The following is a 20,577-nucleotide window of genomic DNA, read 5'->3' as shown; positions in this document are numbered from 1 at the left end:
GCGTCAAATCCCTGTGTGTTGTAATTATTGCTCCTCTTCATAGTGGCCATAATAGCAGTAGATCTTATCTCTGACATAAAGTCACAGTTCTTGCAAACAGATGTGTATCTAAAGCCTCATCAGCCTGTTTAACAGGCTTATTCTTTAATCCCATGGTATAAAACTCCTCTTAGTGTTTCACTGTCTAGTTGAAGAACAGGAACAAAAAGGGAATTTTGTACTAAGTGTTGCTTATGGGTGTGGAGCGTAATACATATTCAATCTATTTGGATACAGCTGAATCTTTTACAAAGTCAAATAAGTCAAAACTGTACTTTATGTAAAGTTCATATTACTGTGCTGCTGTACAACAAACTCAACGTGATACTTCAAATCTAAAACCACATGTGGGAGTCATATTACAGATCCAACTCTTGTGAGACATTTCAATTTAAAAGTGAGGTTTGCAATTTGAACATCATAGGAAAATAGAAACCAATGCGTGGATCAGAAAATTAGTAGCTGTACAGTCGGTGTGATGGTTTCCGGTGTGGCTTCCTGTTTATCAAAGCAATTAGCTGGATTGAACACGCCATAATTAGTGATGTCTCTGTGGTTTCATTAACACATATACTAATATTTCCAAAAAAAAAAAAAAAACATGTAACAAATGTGGATTAAGACATTTAACATACAAAAATGCCAGAATCAGTTTCAGTCCTTTTCAAAGAAACATACAACGGTGACTTCCTCTTACCAGTAATTCAAATCGTCAAGTCAGCACATCCGTGGTTAATCTCACAATCTCAAGTCGTCAACAGAAATTACATGAGTGAAAAACAAACAAAAATAAACAGTACAAACAGTAAACAGCCACATTTCTGCTTAGGAGCTACAGGTTCAATTGTCCAGGTTTGAGCAAAAACGGCAGCAGTCAAACTTGCTACAACAGAAACCACATGATGAGCTACTCTCACATCAGTGTAACCATCACTGCTAGACAGCACAATGATTCTTACAGTAATTAAAAAGGTACAGTGCCTCTAAAATTATTTATCCTCCTTGGCTGTTTTTATTAAAATACTGAAACATGGTTTTTTTAAACTAAAGTGTACAAAAATACACTTTCCTGTGAACGAACAAACCAATTCAATTCAACAGAGACATGAAGCAGATGGGACGCTCTTAGATTTGGTCCAAGCAAAACAGGATGTGAAGTACAAAAAATGCTGGGCGATAAGTGTTGAAATCCCCTTTGCAACTTGGCAAACTACAATTTTAAACATGACATCACTTGTGTGATACGTTGTGAAGCAGGCTCCTGGTAACAAGAGGAAAAAAAAAAGATCAACAACTGACCAGAGGCTCTTTTCTGGCTCAGTGGGTTTAGTTTGCACTGGAACAGTAGCAGAGTCGTTCAGACTGTTCTTCACACTGTAGTTTGTGGAAACAAAGCTGACTAGTCAGGCAGTTTAATTAATTTAATGCAGTTTTATTCACATTTCTTAATTAGAGAACAAAAATGAATCACATAAATGTGAGCTTAATTTTAAGACAAAAAAAATACAAAAATAAATAAAAAATAAATCCTCGTTCTGTAAAACTGAGAATTGAAAACTCCGTTTATTTGTAAATCTACATTCTTCAGGTATCGCAACAGCTGCGCGAGGTCCGCGAACACACTCATGGAACACAGTAGTTCCAGTGACGTTCGTTTGGTAACACCTGACCCAGCCGCAGGCAGCAGCTGATGGTGGGCTCATAATACACCGCGTCCAGTTCGTCAATCTTCACATCTGCGTCGCTTCTCGTCTGGTTCACAGGGCGGGAAAAAAGCGAGGGCTTAGGACTTTTGACAAACGTCTTTTTCGTCACGCAGCCCATTTCTATAAGTGCCTACAGAGGAGAGAGGGGGAGAGAGGGGGAGAGAGGGAAATGTGTCAGGCAATACGAAGGTATTTTTTTTTTACACTCATTACAATGTTAACAATGACTTTATATGAATCCCATTCATAACTTTCTACTCTTTACTTGAGCTGTAATGTCAAAATAGCAGTTTAACAGTGTAAGTTTTGGTGAACTCTGTGCTGCTCTCTCAGTTTAGGAATGTGTGTGTGTGTGTGTGTTTGGTCTAAATGGTCTGCACTTATAAGGCGCTTTACACTACTTCTTATTCACCCATTCGCACTCACAATCTCTCTCACTCACACACACACACCGATGGGCCAACACTCTGAGAGCAACTAAGTTGGGGTTCAGTGTCTTGCTAAAGGACACTTCGACATGTGACAGGAGGAGCCGGGGATCGAACCAACAACTGCAGGATTGGTGGACGACCGCTCTTCCTGCGCCACAGTCTTTGTTTCTTGTGTTCTGGCTCATCACTATCCTCTTGGCAAAGAACACGAGCACCGGTGGATTCCATTTACCTGCACGAGGTCCAGCACTGCCATTGGCTGCAGCACGTCTTTGTAATGTTCCACCAGTGTCTGCTGTGTGAGTCCAGGTCGGGACATGATGTGATAAAGAACGGCCTCCAGCATGCCCTTGCACACCTGCCGGTTCAGCTTACCATCGACCATGCGCCACGGCCGGCTGATGAAACTTACATTTTCCCTGTGTGGGTTTGAGATTGATGGTGGAAACACAAAGAAGAGATGACACACACAGAGAGAGGAGAGTAACTACTAACATCATTAATCAACTAGAGTCTGTGCTTACTCGTCATCCAGATCAGCTGATCCTGTCGTGTCCTTTCTGTCACTCAGCTGTCTACTTTCTTTCGGTCTTGTCTCAGTTGCCACCTCCTCGTCTCCTTCTTCTCTGGATTGTTTTTGTGCGTCTTTCTCTCCTTCTATGTTCAGTTTGTCTCCATTGCTCGCACCTGACCGCTCTTCTTGCTGTTTTTCACCGTCCAGTTTCTGTGTTGTTGCATCACAAAACGATTTTTCTAAATCCTCTGCGTCTTCGTTCCCTTGTCGGTCCACGGGTGGCTTTTTCGCTGGTGGTTCCTCCGCCTCGTCTCCGACTCCTTGCCAGCATCTCTTACGCATGAAGGGGATGTTGTGCTGACTTTTCAAAAAGGGGAGCCTGTCAGATATGACATGCGACTGGGGCCGTTGCTTGGAGTTTAATGTCAAAAGCCATGGCTCAGCGTGCTGAATGAGCACCCAACGCTCGCCCAGACCCCCGACTCTTGACACCTGGCCTTCCTCCTGTAAATCCTGGAGTTAAAGGGGAAAGTATTAGATCAGACGGTCAGGTCTACAAACTCCTTCCCGAATACTAATTGTCCAGTCATATACACTAACTTTAATGTGAGCAACGTTTATTGTAAAGCGATAGTTAGCAATTGATGACTTCAGAGATCCGCATTGTTTTATTTCTTCCCAAACCCACGTGAGATTAGCAAAGACGTAAGAAGTTGACGAAACAATGTGTTTAATGTCAGTTTCCAATGTGTGTGTATGTCTGGTGCTCTAGCTTACTGCCTGGAACAGAACTTTAGTGTTGACTCTAAAGCCAGAAGAGTCATTATACCATTCACACTCTCCAATTAACCACTAATTAACATGCATGTCTTTGGGCTGTGGAAGGAAGCTGGAAGAAAAGTCAAGCGAGCACTGGGGCAAACATGCAAACTGCTGCCACAACCTTTCATCTCTTTGGCAAGTGTTCAAGCTGAATGCCTAATGTATGCCAGGATTTATTTGGCAAGTCTGTTTCCACTGCATTTTGCTGAAATTCTTTGGACAAATCAATTTTACTACCTCAGCTAAGCCAAATTCTAAATACCCATAAAAAAAAACACACTACGTGCACTGTCAGAATGGAAAGCTTCACAGGTCGGCACACTAACACAGTCTTCTCGTCTGAGACCAGGCTAGAAGTAAAACAAAATACAAACTAAAAAAAAATGACCCTCATCACAATAGCAGTATGTGGGTTTACCTTCATATACTGCTGCACGCTCCTGCTGCATCCAGACTCTGGCTCCTCCAGGTGCGTGTGAGCCTCATACAGCTCATATATATCCACTCCATTCTCACCAGCTTCGTCCAATCTCCTTCTGAGCTGAGCACATGCTTCTATGTCCTGAGGAGTGTATCCTCTTTGCTGAATCAAACGTCTGTCACACTCTTCCACCGTGGGTGGAGAAAAGAAGGAGCTGATGGAGTAGGTGAGGATGGAAGGCAGCAGGCTTGCACCACATTTAGTCAAATCCAGTGGTGGAGAGTCTGAAGAGGAGGATCGAGGATGAGATCAAAGAAATGAAGGAATTTAAAAAAAGAAATCTTTGTGATCTATGTGTGCATCTTTTCAGTTTGATGATACTCACTCTCCATACTGAAGATGTGGTGGGCAGGTGTGCTGCGCAGCTGCAGCCTCATGATACAAGACTCCACCACAATGTTGTCATTGGTGTTGAGGTTACGTAGTTTGACTAGATACAAAACAAAAGGTATTTTACGAGTTTGAATTAAAGTTAAGCACTTTAAATTATTCTAATGGACAAATGCAGTATTTGGTGGGGCTCTAAAGTGTAAAAATTACCATTCTATTCTTTTTATTGTGTATGCCTACATTATTAATCACAGTTTAACTTTATGGTAAATGTTCTGCACTTAAATAGTGCTTTTCTACCTATTGGCACTTTACACTGCTTCTCATTCACCCATTCACACTCACAATCACACACTCACACACACTGGGAGCAACTAAGTTGGGCTTCAGTGTCTTGCTCAAGGACACTTCGACATGTGACCGGAGGAGCCGGTGATCGAACCAACAAATGCGAGATTCGTGGACGACCGCTCCCCATCATGTTGCCTTTATGTTTTGGGTATCGTTTTGTTCCTGCAAATATGTTGGAAAAAATACTTGAAAACTGTGGTACTAAAGAAAAAATTACAAATTCAACTATGTGTGCAAAAAAGTTTTTATTAGTGTATTTTCTCTTGATGCTCCAGACTGAAATTATTTTCTTCTAGGTCGAGGCAACAAAATTTTAAAAAAAGAGAATAAAATAAGTATTTTTGTGACTTGTAAGTCACTTTGGATAAAAAAAAAAAACATGTGTCTAAAATGTCAAAGTTCAAGTCCTACCTATGCCAGGAGAGCAGTATCCTCGCATCACCAGGTAGTTGGTGTGTGACGCCTGATGAGCCTTCACTTCCACCTTCTTTGCCCTCTCACACTCTTCACCATCATAATCATCATCATCCTCTTCCTCCAACGCTGCCATACTGTAAAATTGTTAAACAGAATTGAGATTCAACTAACTTAAAAGACTAAAAAGAGAATGAAAAAAAAAAACTTCATATTTTTTGAAGCAGAAACCTGTAGTTTCAGGCAATGAGATTTATTAATAGATCAAATGATTAATTTTTTGATTAATTGACAACTCTACTATGCTGCGCAAGCTACCTGCTCTACAAAATAATGTACACGCAGAGTAGAATGCAAAGAAGCTTTTGAATGAGTTGAGTCTACAAAAATGATAAGGAAAACAGGACAGAATTCACTGAATGTAAACACTTTGGTTGAGCTACTGGGACCGTATACAGAGTAACATGGGGAATAAAGAATTCAGAATGTAATATAAATAGGGTCTCACCTCTTTATCACATCGTTGTCCACCAAGGTGCTGTCCACTACCACTATCTGTTTCGGTATGGAAATGTACACACTTAGCAATCCCACAGACATTAGGCTGAGAGAGGCCACGCAAGCTCCACCTGGAGAGTCCATGGAGAACTGCAGCATGTCCGAAATATCTGGAGGATCCCCTGTAACTTGAGGTGCTGCGTTTGTCGCTGCAGACCCGTCGCCTGATGCCTCCTGGCTGAGCACATGATCCCCCGTCTGCTCATGAGAAGAGACGGCAGTCTGGCAATCTTCTGTTTTTTTCTGTTCACTGGATTTGTTCATGTCAACCTCCAGGGATTTATCTCTTCCTTCCATCTCGTTCTTTCCCCCCTTTGTTGACTCTGGGCTTGTCTCCCCTCCTAGTTCACTCACTTGTGTCCCATCTTCATTTCCTTCTCTTTGCTTTGCTTTTCTTTTCAACGCCCGTTTTCTCTCCAACACTTCCTCTCCGTTCTCTGCCCTATTTTCTGTCTCGTGGTAAAATGCGGTGACAGGCCTGTCATCTCTTTCCCCGCTGTTAAGCAGACTTCTCAAGAAGTGGAAAGAATCAGTGCACAGCGAGTAAGGAAAGCGCCATGAGAAACACCTGTCAGGAAGACAGTGGCGAGACAGTGTTGCTAGGAAACAAGAGCAAAATGTGTGCACCTAACAAACAACACTCGGCTTTTTGGAAATAAATATCAGATGCTAAAATGTTTCTTTAGGGAATTTATGTTTGTCACATCTTAAATGCGCAAAGTCATTTTGTCATCCCGATTTACCTGTGAACTTTAAAAAAATAAGAGAGATGTGCAGAGGTGGAAAAAAAGTGAGAAAATACTGAAAAGTCTTGGATTTAAAAAAAAATCTGCTTTTTCTTTTTTTTAATGTTTTTGTAACAGAGTCAATGCAGTTTGCTCTGTAAATTTGTATTTATGTAAAATGTAAACTCTAAAAACACATTCACATCTTTAGTCCTAATATTACTAGTTTAAACATTTAGTCCTCGTGTGCAGTCTGAATTCATGTTTCACAGAAGCCTTGATTGTTTTTTAAATTGCTCCTTAAAAGCAGAAACTTTTAAACGTGGGAACAACTGCTCAGACACCAAAACCCAAATGTGTTGCAGTTGAGTGCAGGTGGCAGGTAGCTAATAAAAGGAACAATTGTTGCCTAACTTCCGGGTCAAATAAATAAAACCTATGTAAGTCCACAGTGTCTTTCCTGAGTTGGTTGTGTACCTGTAGTAGGTCTGGGACAGCTGGAAAGACATGGGCAGGATGGGCAGAGATCGGTTCTTCCTTGGTCCAAACGGCTTATTGACCCGACGGCGGTTTACCAGACCCCTCTTCTTGCACTTTATGAACACTTTGCATAACACTTCCTGGTTATACTTGCTGTACATGTGAAAGGTCTAAGAGACAAAGTAAAATTCATAACTATGCGTTTGATTTGGATTGGTGAGTACATATACAGGTTTTCAGACAAGCCTTTACATGAATGATGTTCATGTTCATCTTTAGCTACATGTTTTTATTCCTAAATCTTAGGTATTCGTGTGACATTCTGCACTTAAATACTTCCTAACTTATGTCGAGTGACAGTTTGTAAAGAGAGAAATAAAATTTAAGGTGGCCAGTACCTGAAAGGATCGTAAGGACTTCATCTGACCGTTGGTCATGGCCAGAGTGCTCTGGATCAAGTTATGTAATACTATGGCATGAATGTCGTCTGTGCTGCAAGTGACACAGACAAACGTGTCATTTCTATCGTAAGTAAATTTACTCATTTTTCAAAAATCGAACAGAATCCTTACCAGTTAAGAGTGTCTTTGCATGAAACCTGCACTCCACTGTATATTGTGGAAACCTTAAACCTGTAAAGCAAACACACAGCATTACATCCCACAAAACGCTCGCGCATTTGTCTTCAGTGAATATATTAAACCGCTTCTTACTGTGAAAAGAGCTCCTGTTTTGTGTCAGGCATGATCATTTCATGAGCGCTCGCCACAGAGCTGAACTTGAGCCTGAGAAGCCTGACGTACTCCGAGAAGGCTGCAGCACAATCCTAAAGCAAAACAAAAATTGAAAGTAATAAAAACTTTACAATTGAAAAACCTAACCAAATGCATAGAAGGACGAAGAACACCACCTCTGGTTTTTCAGGGTCAGCAGGCTTCTTCTCTTCCAGGGTCGTTGACAGTGTTTTGTCCTGGTACACCTCAGCTAAACAGATCCTGCACCGAATGGTTTAATGAACGTTAACAGCACAAGTGTTTGTGTTCGGAAATGCGCGTATTATCTGTACCCACCTGTAGTTCAGAAGTGTCTGAGGATTCTTCAGGATGTATCGCGAGCGACGGCCCACAGCTACAGATGTTTTATCTATTGATATATCGAATTCTGCATGGAGCAGGTCTCTCACCACACAGTGAGCTACAAAAGGCCTTTTTAACTGCAACACAGCAACAACATACTTTATGTTTTAATAACTAGAATACTTTTATTGCCATGACAAATTAATCTATTTATAGTTCTAATAAAACTGTATAGATCTGAACTAGATACAAGTATTTAGCCTTTTATTGTGTCATACATCAAACTTTCTGCAGCAGCGGTAACATTTCTCAAGCCTAAAGCAAAATTAATCATTGTGACATACTACACTAACTTTGGTTAAAGTTTGGTTTTATTATTAAGAATCATACAAAATAAAACCCCTTTATTTAAAGACACTCATGCAGCTATCTCATGCATATGTGTGTGTGTGTGTGTTTGTGTGGTTCACCTTGCCGTTAAGCAGGTGTGAGGCCACACAGCAGAGCATCATCAGTGAGTCTTCCTGTACAGACCAGTAGACTCTCTGTCTGGTCATCATTTTCAAAGCTTGGTGGTCCGCCTCGTCATGGGCAGGGGTGCGTGGTTTGGGCTCTTAAAAGCAAAGACACTCAATCGGTCACATGGGTGTTTTAAGTCACATGTTAATATTCAAATGCTCGTACTGCACCTTTTTTCTTCTTGCGTTGGACCTTGACAACCTCTTTTTTGGTTCTCTTCCTCTTCTGTCTCTTTCCTCCAACCACCTGTTCGTTTCTGGAAGCAGACTCTATTGCCAACTGGTTGCAGGAAATATAAACAGGAAACAGTGTTTGAAGTCTTTGTTTTTAGCCGCAGTGTTAAACAGAGCAACAAACCCGAGAATTATTTTTAGAAATCATCACTGCACACATTACTGGTAACTACATGCAAACAATCAGTTGCTGACACTCTGACAACCATCAATAAAGGATTAAGTAAATCAGCATCAGTCTTTGTAGTATCAATTTGAGGCACGTCAGACTGTATGATTAATAAATGGTGAACTGTAGTATTAGTTTTGTAAGGTTTTCATAGTTTTAAGATTTGCAGACTTTATTCTCCTTTGCCTCTGTTGAATCTGTGTGTTCTCATTGTTCCTCTACATCTTATTTTTTAACAATGGCACATGCAACATTCAGTGCCATGTCTTGACACTTTTGGATTATTTGGTTTGTTTGCTGATACAGAGTCATTACTTCTCAAAAGGAAAATATAAATCGGAAATTTTATTTTTTCTCTTTTTAATTTTCTGTCTTTGATCGACAATGAGCTGTTGGCGGAAGAATTAAAGACTAAGATTTTTAAGTTACGATCACAGATTTCACCTCATTACTCTTTTAGTCAATTTAGATCGCAGGAACAAAACTGCCTAAGGAAACATTAAAATAAAACTCTTACTTCAATGGTTTCTGCCATCACTGGCTGCTTGGTGGTGATATAACGAGGTGCAGTAGTTCCTCCTGTTCCAAATATTTAGAAAAGATATATTTTAATAAGAAAAAACAACAGTGCAAGTTAAGTTAAGGCCAAATTTTAGTGCTAATTTTCACAAAAATTGACAGAAATCTCTCCTCCACAAAGACCGATCAAGAGACTTTGTCACAACCGGATCGGATGGAAAAATAAATGTGACTTCACAATAAAACAGCAGCACTGCGTCAGAATCATTTAGACTTAATATATTATTATGACCCATTATGATGAGTTTTTTAAAAGTAAAAGCGAGGCCTTTTCATTATTGTGCAGAAATCTGTTTTAGGAGAGAAATTCATCATGCTCAAAAGAGCTCACCGGCTTTGAGGGCAATCCTGAGAGCATTTTTAGTCAACAGGCTCCTCAGTCTGACTTTGCTGGCAGGTTCCTCCGAACCTGTTGGGTTCTTAAAATGTCAAAAACACAGCCGTTAGAGCACATTTTCCACTGTGTAGACAACGTATTTAAAATGTGCATAATTGGCTCCTGTTTTGTGTACGTACTGTACCTTTTTGACAGCAAGTAGGTGATTGGTCCATAACCAGTTACGTTTAAGATGAGCAAAGAATTCAGAGTGCAGACCACCTGCTCCTTTACCGTCTCCTGGTATTGACCCGTCGTCACACACTTCGGAACTGCCTCTGTGTGTGCACATTGAAATGTATAACCTTTAACAATGAGGCAGTGAACCCTCTCTGTGCCACCCTGGCTTTCTTTTAGTTAGTCATTAGTGAGTTCTGTTCAGTCTACAGCTGATTCTGTAGCCCTCTAAAATGTCTGCTACTCGATTAAACAATTGCTTGATTAAATTTTAATAATCATTTAAGTACAATAAAAAAGCCAAAATGAATCCAGCTCATGGTTTAGAATGTGCAGATTTGGTACCACTTTCAGTTTTGTATCACTGTAAATTTTCACAGTCAGCTGGATAAAAAGGCCATTGTAAAAAGTTAATGTCTGAATGATTCACTGAAAAATTGTTGTTGCAGCCCCACCTCAAACCTTCCTATATGCAAGTCTTCACTTGTAGCCTGCAAAATATTCACATTCCACTTACTTTAGCAGGTATGCCAGTCCTACAAACACGTTGCGTTCGTGCACAAAAGAAGGAGCAGATTCCTCCTCCGTGTCATTTCTTTTACCACGAAATACCCCTAAATAATGCAAACAAAGAGATGGATTCATATTAAAAATTGTAGTTTACATATTGCTGCCAGCGCAGTGTACGATTCTGTTTTGATTCTGTGTGTCTGTGTGCACATACCCAGCGGTGTATTGAGGCAGACACACATCAAGTCAAACCAGTAGTTTTCTACATCCTCAGCAGTGTTGAATATATACTGGCGCCTCTCAAATGGCTTTTCTTGTGACTCTGTGACCAGCCAGTAGTGAGGCTCAGCAACCGTGGTGTCAATAATGGTGGCTTTGCATTTGAGGTACACAAAAACCTGGATTTTGAGTGGAAAAAACTGTGAGACACTGGCAGGAGAATTCTTTACGTTAGACTGAAGTTTGATTTTCCTTTAAAAAAGATAAACTTGTCACTTTGTTATACTTTTCTGTAATAATTTCAGTTCCTTTTTCATTAAGCTCTTTTTACCTGTGAGAAAACATTCTAACCTATTTCACTGATTCACATAAAACAGTATTTGAGCAAAAAATATTAAATATTTATAAAATGTATATATTAATAATAATATATTATTAAAGAATGTGTCAAAGATTCCTGTTTCTTAACTCAAAACGATTCCTCATAAGACTCTGTTAAATTACATAATACAAAAAGGCATAAAACACTCACAATGCTCTTTATATACAGGTTATACTACTACTACTACTACTACTACTACTAATACTACTAATAAGACACTGACATCCTTGACTTTGTGTAGTTACTGTGTACAGTACCTGGTCTTTCTCCTTGAACTTCTCCACAGGAGCAAACTGCAGCAGACCCATGTAGACCAACTTCTGTAGATTCTCGTGAAAAGAGAAGAGGTATTTCCTGATAAAAAATAAAGCAAAAATTAATTAATTAAAAAACAATAAATCCAGAAGCTGTACAGGTATAACGTGCAAAATAAAGAGATAAAGAAAGTCACCGTTTATAGAGCAGCTGTCTTCTCATTCTGGCGGGAAGTGCTCTAACAAGATAGTGCTGCTTCACAGGGTCATTGAGGTATTCCTCCAGTCCATCCACCTGTGGACACGTGTGAGCAAAAGTATTTTTATCTAGTGGACATGCCCTGTCTTTCCTCGTGTATTTCAAATTGTGCTATATTAAAGATGCCCCCAGCAATACCTAGAACGTGTCCATAACTTTCAGTCAAATCTGGATTATTATTAGAGAGCTTTTCCCCTAGAATTGATCTACACAATTCTGAGATGAAGAAATTTCTTTCCAGGAAACATCAACTGGTCTGTAGATTGATTTAAGGAATTATGACTTTTCTTTAGTTCAAAACTAAACGTTTCAATGACAACTCTTAAGGTAACGTTACAGTGAATTTAATCAATCTTTAAAAGTTGGTATCTTGTAACTGCTCCAATTCGAAAAAGCACAAAAATCCTCGTAACCGCTAGTGTATCAAACACTTACTGCAAGCACATTTAGAGGAAATAAATGCAGCCCCACAGTTTACAGAGGTACGGAAGCCAAGAACAGCCATGGCTGCTTTTTAACGGGATAATTACCTCCTTATTTCAAGATAATCACTTCATTTTGTTATGATAACATTTCTCTCATTATCTCTAAATAACAAACTTGTTTTTATGTGGAAACAAAAAAAAAATTTGTTTTCCTAAGATGAGAAGAAAAAGGATCTTATTATCCGGAGATTAGGAGCTTTGTTATCCTGAGATAACATAATAAATGTGCTGTTATCATGAGGTAATGGCATAAAAAAGATAAATCACATCCACGGCTATTCTCAGCTATTAACACAGAATGTATACCATGCATTTGCCACAAAAAAAAAATAAAAAAAGATGAAAAAAAATAACGCTCACCATGTAATTGATCTGTATGACCTGAATGAAGACGGAGAGAGGTATGGAGAGCAACAGGTCGCCAACCATTGCCCAGCCGCTGCTATACTCTTTATGGACGCGGACAGGAGGGATGAATTTCTTCCATGAGTCTTCGTCAACATACGCTATCAGAAATAGGCAGATAAAGAAAAAAAAAGGTGAGAATTATGTTTTACTCTGCAGACATCTTTCAATGGTTTGAATGTAGTTCTTAACCATGGTTATTCCCCACCTTTCATGTTGGGCTGAGCGAATCCAGCTGTTACTTTGTCCTTCTGCTCCTCCTCATCATCACCTGATGTCACATCCAAATTAGACATAATAGACTTTGCAGGTTGCGGCTTCACAGAGCCAGACGCGTCATTTTCAGACGTGTCTATCAGATCCTGTTCTTTATTGGTGCCCGGTTGTTGTACATCAGGATCAGAGCTATATAGGTTTGCTAGAGTTTCATTGTTTGAGTCTGAAGCAGTGGAGTTTTTGAGGGGGTGATCGTAAATTAAGTACCAGAGGAAGTTATGAACAACACGCAGCCGATGCATCTTAGGCTGGAAGCCAAAAGTTTTACCTAGTCCTTTAACTATAACAGAAAGAAGACAAAAAAAACAAAAAACAACATCAAATAGTGCAGCAATATTTCATATAATACGTCACTTTTGGCTCTAGGAAATTAGAATCGTGTCAATTTTTCACTATTTTCTAACATTTTTTTAAACAAAATACTAATAAGCTGAATATGGCAAATGGTTTTAAATACTCTAAGACTAAGACTAAGAAGCCCAATTAAGGGACTGAACCTGTATCTGAACCCAACAGTGAATGAGACTGGACTTTTCTAGAATCAAATGCATTGTTTTCGCTGACCAATTGTCTGTTCCTTAATAACTATACAGAAACCAAACAATCCACTTTCAAACAGAACCTGTCTTTGGCTTGAACTTTTCATTGTCTTTGAGGCCTGCTCTCCTTTTCTCAGCCTTGCTCTTCTGGGCTTTTGGGGTGGCAGCTGTATCTTCAGAGTTTTTATTTTCTTCTCCAGCTTTATCTTGATGCAGACTGAGGGTCAGATGGAGAAGACAAAAGCCAGGTGAAAAGAGGCTTAGTCAAGAAACAATGTATATGTGTCAGGTCTCTATTCTTTACTACAGGAAAATTCAAGGTCAGGATACATTTACACTGAGAAACTGAGTTCTGGACGGCAGAAAAACACTGAAACTTTGAGGAGACAATGGAGGAAGGTGACTGGAGACCTACTATGTACTACCCACTGACACACTGACTACTCACCGCACAGCTGAGTAAGAGCTGGAGATCCTGAATCGGACCTGCTCAATAACTCTGTTCACAGCGTCGTCGTTAGGCTGAACGGTTGGATGAGCGACCATGTCAACCTGATGTAGAACAACACCATGTGTAAGACAAATATTAACAAGTGATAAGTTAGTATTTGTTTTCAAGTCTTCTTGTCTGCACAACTTATGAGCATCGTCTTTCAATTCCTGTTTCTGCTCCATATTTGATGATATTAGTGTAACATCCTACACCAGCACCATAAAGCGACTGCAATACCTGGCAGGTAAAAACTGTAAAGTATCACATTTTATTAGTATCAGCTTCCTGCTAGGGAACAAAAATGCATCATACGTCATTGCAGCACTACAGTACATCATTGATATCATATGACACATTTTTATAATGTAAACATTTATACTGGTGTTATTGTGGATGATATAATTTTGCACAATGTTATTCCACCCAACTCTGTATAACTAACAAACACAATTTTATCTCTTAACAGTGTTAATTCTACTACAAAGCTGATTAATATTGGTCTTATATCTACAAGCTTCCCATTTACTCTCAGCAATAATGCAAATGGACGTATTTACAAAATATCAATGTATTAATATTTCCTGATATTTCATAATGATATTTCATAATAATTTCATTATGAAACATCAGGAATTAAACTTATTTACAACTTTGGACTAAATAACTTCATAACTATATAAACAAGAAAACTCTTAGTTTTCTTGTTTATGAAATATCAGGAATTAAACTGATATTTCATAATTAAACAATTTGCTAAACCCCATTGATTGTGTGCACTCAGTCACAGGTTGTGGGTGTGTAACTTGAAATGTAATTGGTACGGTGGTAGTATGGCGTGTGCATGTACCTTCTTGGTGATCCCATCCTGTATGACCGTGGTCGTGTACATCTTAAGCAAACCTTCTCTACGCAGACTGTTGACGAGACGCAGAACAGTTTTCCGACAGCACTTTGAGCTCACGCCATCCTGCTTCTCATTGTCGTTGATTATTTTCTGTAGCCTGCAGAAAGACAGCATGATATTTGCTACCTCTCTTATTGTGTGAGAAGATGCATTGAAATGATCCAATAGGACATTTAAAAAACAAACTGACGGGAAAAGACCCTCTACTATTTTCAAGTTGTGGATGGCCTCAACAATCAGGTTCTTCCTCTTCAACAGGCGGTACGTCTCATGACACCTCTCCAAAGATTTTCTGGAGTTTTGTTGACTGGGTATCTGAAGGAGGTGGATGAAGTCATTACTTGACCTTCAAGCTACTGTAGCTGCAGAAAAACAATCCAGTGAAACATTAGACCAACCTGTAGCTGGTCAACATCTTTCACAACCGCTAGGTTGCTGTCTTCTAGGTTCCCAGGTGCATTTAAATCCTCACTCTGAGGCAAATGGCTGACAGCACCCAAGCTGAACTGTTCCTGTTCCTCGACTAGAGCTTTTTCTTATAGGAGAGAAAAAAATCTGAATGAAGTGAACAAAGGGACCGACACATAATATAATGTACACTTGTTATGTATTGCAGATTTTAAAGGAGCACTGTATACGTATCAGCTAAAAAAGCTAAAGAAAACTTTTCATGACAGTCTGACTGCTGCTAAAGTGTGGCTGCCCATATGTGTTAATTACCTGAGCTGGGGTCACACACTGGGTCAGCCGTCACACTGGACGCTGATTTGCTGCAGGCTGGGGTTTCACCTGAGTGATGAGCAAATAAAAATTCTGCTTTAACCTTTGAATCAAAACTTTGATCATTACAGTCAATAAATAAGATGGTGGATTTTGAGCCACATTAAAGTATCTGTTCTAAAATGTGTAGACGTTCACTCACATTCAGCTGGCGTATGTTGTGTTGTGGGAATATCAGCTTGTGTCTGTTCTGCGGTCACACTGCATCTCTTCCCTGTTTTTCTTCTTGCTTTTGACTTTCCTGTTGTTTTACCTCCCTCTTCATCCAATCCCTCCGTGGCTGTATCCTCTTCCCTAGCATCACAGATCTGCTGAGCATCCTTAGCATCTTTGTCTCCTCCTCTGCCTGATTTCTTCTTTGCTGCATTAGAGTTTGAGGTGGATGGTGTTTCAGAAGGGGCAGGTGCTGAATCTGATGTCTGTGATGTAGATGAGTGGAGGAGCTTTTTGCGTTCCTGAGCGAAGAGCTGGAGTTGATCACTGACACCCACAAACCTTACAAGAGACAGGAGCAGGACAATATTATAACGGTTTTAAATGTGATATGATGTCATAATGAAAATAAATTCTCATTTGTAAATACACACTTATGGCTGATATATTTTGTCGTCCTCTGTCGGCCCTCATCCACCATGAAACCCTGCAGAAACAAAGACACTACGCCTTCAAGATGATATATGATCTGATATACGATATGTAATAAAAAAGGTAGATTAAATACATTGTTTGAAATGTAAAATTATGATACTGCAGTTTTTACACATAGAGCTTGCCTTAATCAAACCTTCTCTCTCCAGGGTTCGACAAATCATACGAGATTCCAGTTTCCCAATATTCATTCTAAACCCGATAACGGTCTGGGGGATTCCTTTTGTACCACAGGATAAAACTGTATTAAAACAGAAAAATAATTATTGAATTTCTGCAGTAGTAGTTTGGCATTGAGAAAAGTCCTGGCACCTCCCGAATGATACAAAGTTGGTTGCTGGCTTTGTTCTCTTGAACAGATAAACAGAGAACTAGATAATTCTACTGCTAGCAGATGAACCGTGGCCCCTCCTGTCCCAGGCTCAGGGTGAAATCTACCATCCTCACCCAGAACAGGTGGCTCTATGGGCCTGGCAAGTGAAAGGTAGAACCTGAATGCAGCAGGCTTTCATAGATCATTGACAGTTCTGAAAATGTGCACAGGTCCTCGTCTTTTCCTTTCAGCTGTTCCCTTTCAGGGGTCACCACAGCGAATCATCTGCCTCCATCTAACCCTATCCTCTGGGGAGTTTAACCTCCACTGGGGCTAGTGAAACACCACATTCTGTTATCAAAGAACCAGGGATTCTTTGAAAGGAAGTATCCAAATGATCAATTTACTACAGTTCTTCTTCAAAGGTGAAACAAAAACATGCATTTTGCACAACTGATTAATTGATCAATTCATACCGAGGTGATAGGCTTGTGACAGAACATCCTTCTCCATGATTCGTCCCTCCGAAGGGAAACCTCTCTTTCCTGCTTTGCCATTGTCCCCTTCTTCCTCCTCATCATCATAGTCCTCGTCAGCGACACCCTTCCTTGTATATGGCTTTAGAAGTTTTAAACAGCGCACAAGGACTTTACTTCCTAGAAACCAAAGTGAAATGTTAGGCAAATGGTAGATACACAGCCAACAAAAAAAAAACTTACAAAATTATACTAAACAGTATAAATATTTAAATATAGTTTAGTTTTGACTTCAACTTTACTTCTGATACAGGGATAACAAATTTGAGAGCCCACACAATGTTGTCCTTATATAGTGCTACCATTTTTGTTGTTGCAGGGCCCGGCACTGGGATCCAAGTCCTCCAGAGGGAAATTGCAAAGCTGGATCAGTTTTGCAGCTCGCATGTAGTTCAATACTTGCTTAAATGTACGATCATCTAAATTCTGTGTGACAAACAATTATTATCAAAAACAGAAAAATAAACACGCACAGATCCACAATAACAGGCACCTACGATAACAGGTACTCACAAGTTGTTCTTTGAGTATTGGCAAAGTGGCAAACTGACCAGGGAACTGCTGGACTAGGTTGGACATGCTCTCCATCAGTATATCATACTTACTCCTCCTAAAAGAGCAAAAGCCGTTAAGAGGCATCTTTCCAAAGAGCTTAAGTGATACAACCTTCAGACTACCTGCACTTCTTAATCTTAATAATAATAATAATCTTATGCTGCTCAAAATACTGTGATAAATGGCTGGATGTTTGTCCATTTAATTCTGCAGACTGAGAAAGCAAACATCACTGGGACTAAAAGGAATCACTTTGAATTAAATAGTGGTAAAAATTCAGATTTTCTTTCTGAATCCTTTTTTCTCTGATCTCCAAATAAGTGTATTTTATTTGGTACCAGACCCTAGGGACACATTTCACTCAGCACCAAACAAACCGCCATTTTTCCCCTAATTCAAAACAACTTTAAAAAATCTGCAGGTATTAAAACAACAACAACAACAACAACAACAAAAAAAACAGACAAAAATCAGCAAATTTTTCATTTAAATCAGAAAATATTTGATCTAACCATAAAAAAAAAAATTGCCAATTCATTCTATTTTTTTGACATTTTTAAGCAAACATGCCATTTCCAAAGATATATAGTTTTTGAGTGTAAAACTCAAACAAATAAATGTATCTGATGAACAATACACTAACAAGTAAAAAAAAAAATCTGATAAGACAGTTAGTGCTCCATCCATAACTCCATCTTTCCACTTTTCCTCATTGTACGCCACAGTGAAACACTGGAGATTAGGAATAAATAAATAAAAACATTGACCACAAACAAACCTTAAAATGTGGAAGCGTTTCAGGTGTAGAAGTATAGAGTGTTGTTGCTGTTGTCTTGATTTCAGTCGTGTGACGTGAGACTGCATTCCAATGAGCCCATGTTTAACAAGAGACTTTCTGATGTAGTGTAACTTTCGAGCATCAGTCCTGTTGGGAAAAAAAAAAAAAAAAACTTTCTCTAACACACTAAACAACTAAACTGGAGCTTGTAACAATATTGAAATCCGAACCAAAAATAACTCTGTGCCAATTGTGTGTGTCTCCTACTTGAAAGAGTTTCCATGTAGATCACTCTGTAGCTCTCCTTGCCAGCGTGCTCTGCCCAGTCTTTCCAATAAACAGTAAGATTCGTCAGTGAGTTTTAAATCAGGATCACTCTCGCTACCAATCAGTGCCCTAAAACGCAGAGTCTGAGACGCCACCACCACAAGTTTTTGGCCATATCTGAAGAGGCAGGGATCAGAAGGAAGAGGGACAATATTTAAGAAACACAGCGATATACTAAAGATAAGTCAGCTGACTGGTACAAGTGAGAGTTCTGTCTCTGTAGGCCATTTAGCTGAAGAGAAACCTTCCACACCAGATCTTGTTGGGAGTGTAGGTCGTGTGAGGTGTGGACGAAGCTGCCACCGCTGTGAATACATTTCTTTAATCAGCCTTTACCTTTCCAAAGCCTCCTTCAAGTTGACCAACGGGGCAAGGGACTTGGAGCGGATATGCTTTGTGACATCCTTCCTCTCACTGAAGAGCGCACATGAGCCCTGTATTCCATCCTTGTTTTCCACAATAATATGGACTGGGTAGATTTCTTTCTTTACCTCAGAAAATGTTTCAGTTGTTTCTATACCAGTGTCTGGGTCAATGTCTTTATATCTGAAATGATATAAAGTCTTAGTTAGGGTAATATGCGAATTAAACATAAAGGGAAATATATGTAAATATACTACTGAGCAGCATCACAACCTTCAAAATGACAGTACAGGTTGGTCACCCCACCCGAAAACGCTAAAGCGAGGAAAACCTCATAAAGTGGCAAGTCGGTGCATTCGATTTGGACATAAAGTATTATAATTATAAAAAATTATAATCATATAGTCATTAAAACTATGGCCTCAGAATAAGTTTGAATAACCAGGAGATGGTTGTCCTCATTACACTTCACCTGTCAGACAGCACAACAGCCTCTCTCTCCTGTGGAAGCACGTAAAATGTCAAGTCGGCGTTGATGACAAGCGACCTCCAGATGTACTCCTTTGTGAACTCGTCGAGTTTGAGGGAAAATTTGGGCTCTCGGTCTTCTAGTCGTATCCACAGAGAGGGAATAGTTATCCCGTCCAGACCCTCCAAAGCCACTTCATCCGCTACTATGCCCAACGGATCCATAGCATGATACTGACTGGCCTAACGCTGTCGCTTAACTAGCTAACATGCTAATTCGCCTATGATTCTGCTTAAAGACGCGCTGGTTAGGAAGGCGCGTGTTCGCTCCGAGCTCAAAAATTCACCAGATATTAATTTAAGAATAGTCACCGACTATTCTTGCACGGAAGACCATTGTAGTCATGCATTTGTGTTTTTGACAAAAATAAAAACAAACAGAAAAAGTTGTTTAGCCGTTTCATCCGAATCCGGTTTCAGATGTGTGCGACGTACGTTTTTTGCGTCATTCTTCAACGTTGACTTTACGCTGTGCGTCACCAAAAAAAAAAAAAAAAAAAGTCGGTTAAGTAAAAATACTATTTGGAAGAATATCTATATATGAGTCTCGTGTGTACTTGGATTAAAATACAAACCAAATCATTATATATTATTATTAACAATAATACAGTTAATTAATGATTATTATGATAAAACACTGGCTTTGTTTTATAGCTGAAAAGGTACCGTCACTGGCAATTTTGTTAACCTGTTTAGTTAGAAAGGGCTTTTAATTATGTACAATATAGAGAAAAAGGATATCTGATATGTAATATAAATATACATCAATCAATCACTATATTAAAAGCACCTGGTGATTTTAATATTGTGGTGGATGAAGGTAAACATGGAAAACAAATTGCTTATTTAATGCTGGCCATGATTGGCACTTTTCAGAATACCCAGTATTCTGGGTAAGATTTTATAAAAGGGACTAAGGCGCATTGATTGACCTAGTTCCTAAAAATTATTTGTCTAAGTAGCATTTAAAAAAAAAAAAATAATAATCTATACCATGTAAAATCCTCTTCGGCAAAGTAACCATAATTGCACTAGTCAAATTT

General features: G+C 39.3%; 1 protein-coding gene across 1 annotated transcript; it reads right to left on the bottom strand.

The window, feature by feature from the left end:
• Positions 1-266: 266 nt before the first annotated feature.
• On the bottom strand, positions 267-19,973 carry LOC137123923 (general transcription factor 3C polypeptide 1). The gene is made up of 40 exons (XM_067498333.1): positions 19,479-19,973; positions 18,980-19,189; positions 18,584-18,760; positions 18,317-18,463; positions 17,497-17,593; positions 17,286-17,409; positions 16,924-17,103; positions 16,260-16,375; positions 16,074-16,126; positions 15,629-15,981; positions 15,427-15,495; positions 15,105-15,241; positions 14,897-15,021; positions 14,650-14,803; positions 13,758-13,861; positions 13,393-13,526; positions 12,703-13,050; positions 12,450-12,595; positions 11,543-11,640; positions 11,349-11,445; positions 10,705-10,888; positions 10,498-10,594; positions 9,949-10,081; positions 9,759-9,846; positions 9,366-9,427; positions 8,617-8,725; positions 8,398-8,540; positions 7,922-8,064; positions 7,762-7,846; positions 7,565-7,677; positions 7,424-7,483; positions 7,250-7,343; positions 6,849-7,021; positions 5,597-6,214; positions 5,086-5,225; positions 4,319-4,423; positions 3,931-4,217; positions 2,701-3,203; positions 2,409-2,595; positions 267-1,875 (listed from the first exon to the last, which is right to left on the bottom strand). Exons 1-40 carry the CDS (start codon positions 19,697-19,699, stop codon positions 1,663-1,665), a joined length of 6,627 nt encoding a protein of 2,208 aa, XP_067354434.1. The 5' UTR covers positions 19,700-19,973; the 3' UTR covers positions 267-1,662.
• Positions 19,974-20,577: the final 604 nt, after the last annotated feature.

Source organism: Channa argus, chromosome 3 (genome assembly GCF_033026475.1).
Source record: "Channa argus isolate prfri chromosome 3, Channa argus male v1.0, whole genome shotgun sequence".
Classification (NCBI taxonomy): Eukaryota; Metazoa; Chordata; class Actinopteri; order Anabantiformes; family Channidae; genus Channa; species Channa argus.
This window is presented reverse-complemented; position numbering and strand designations above follow the sequence as displayed.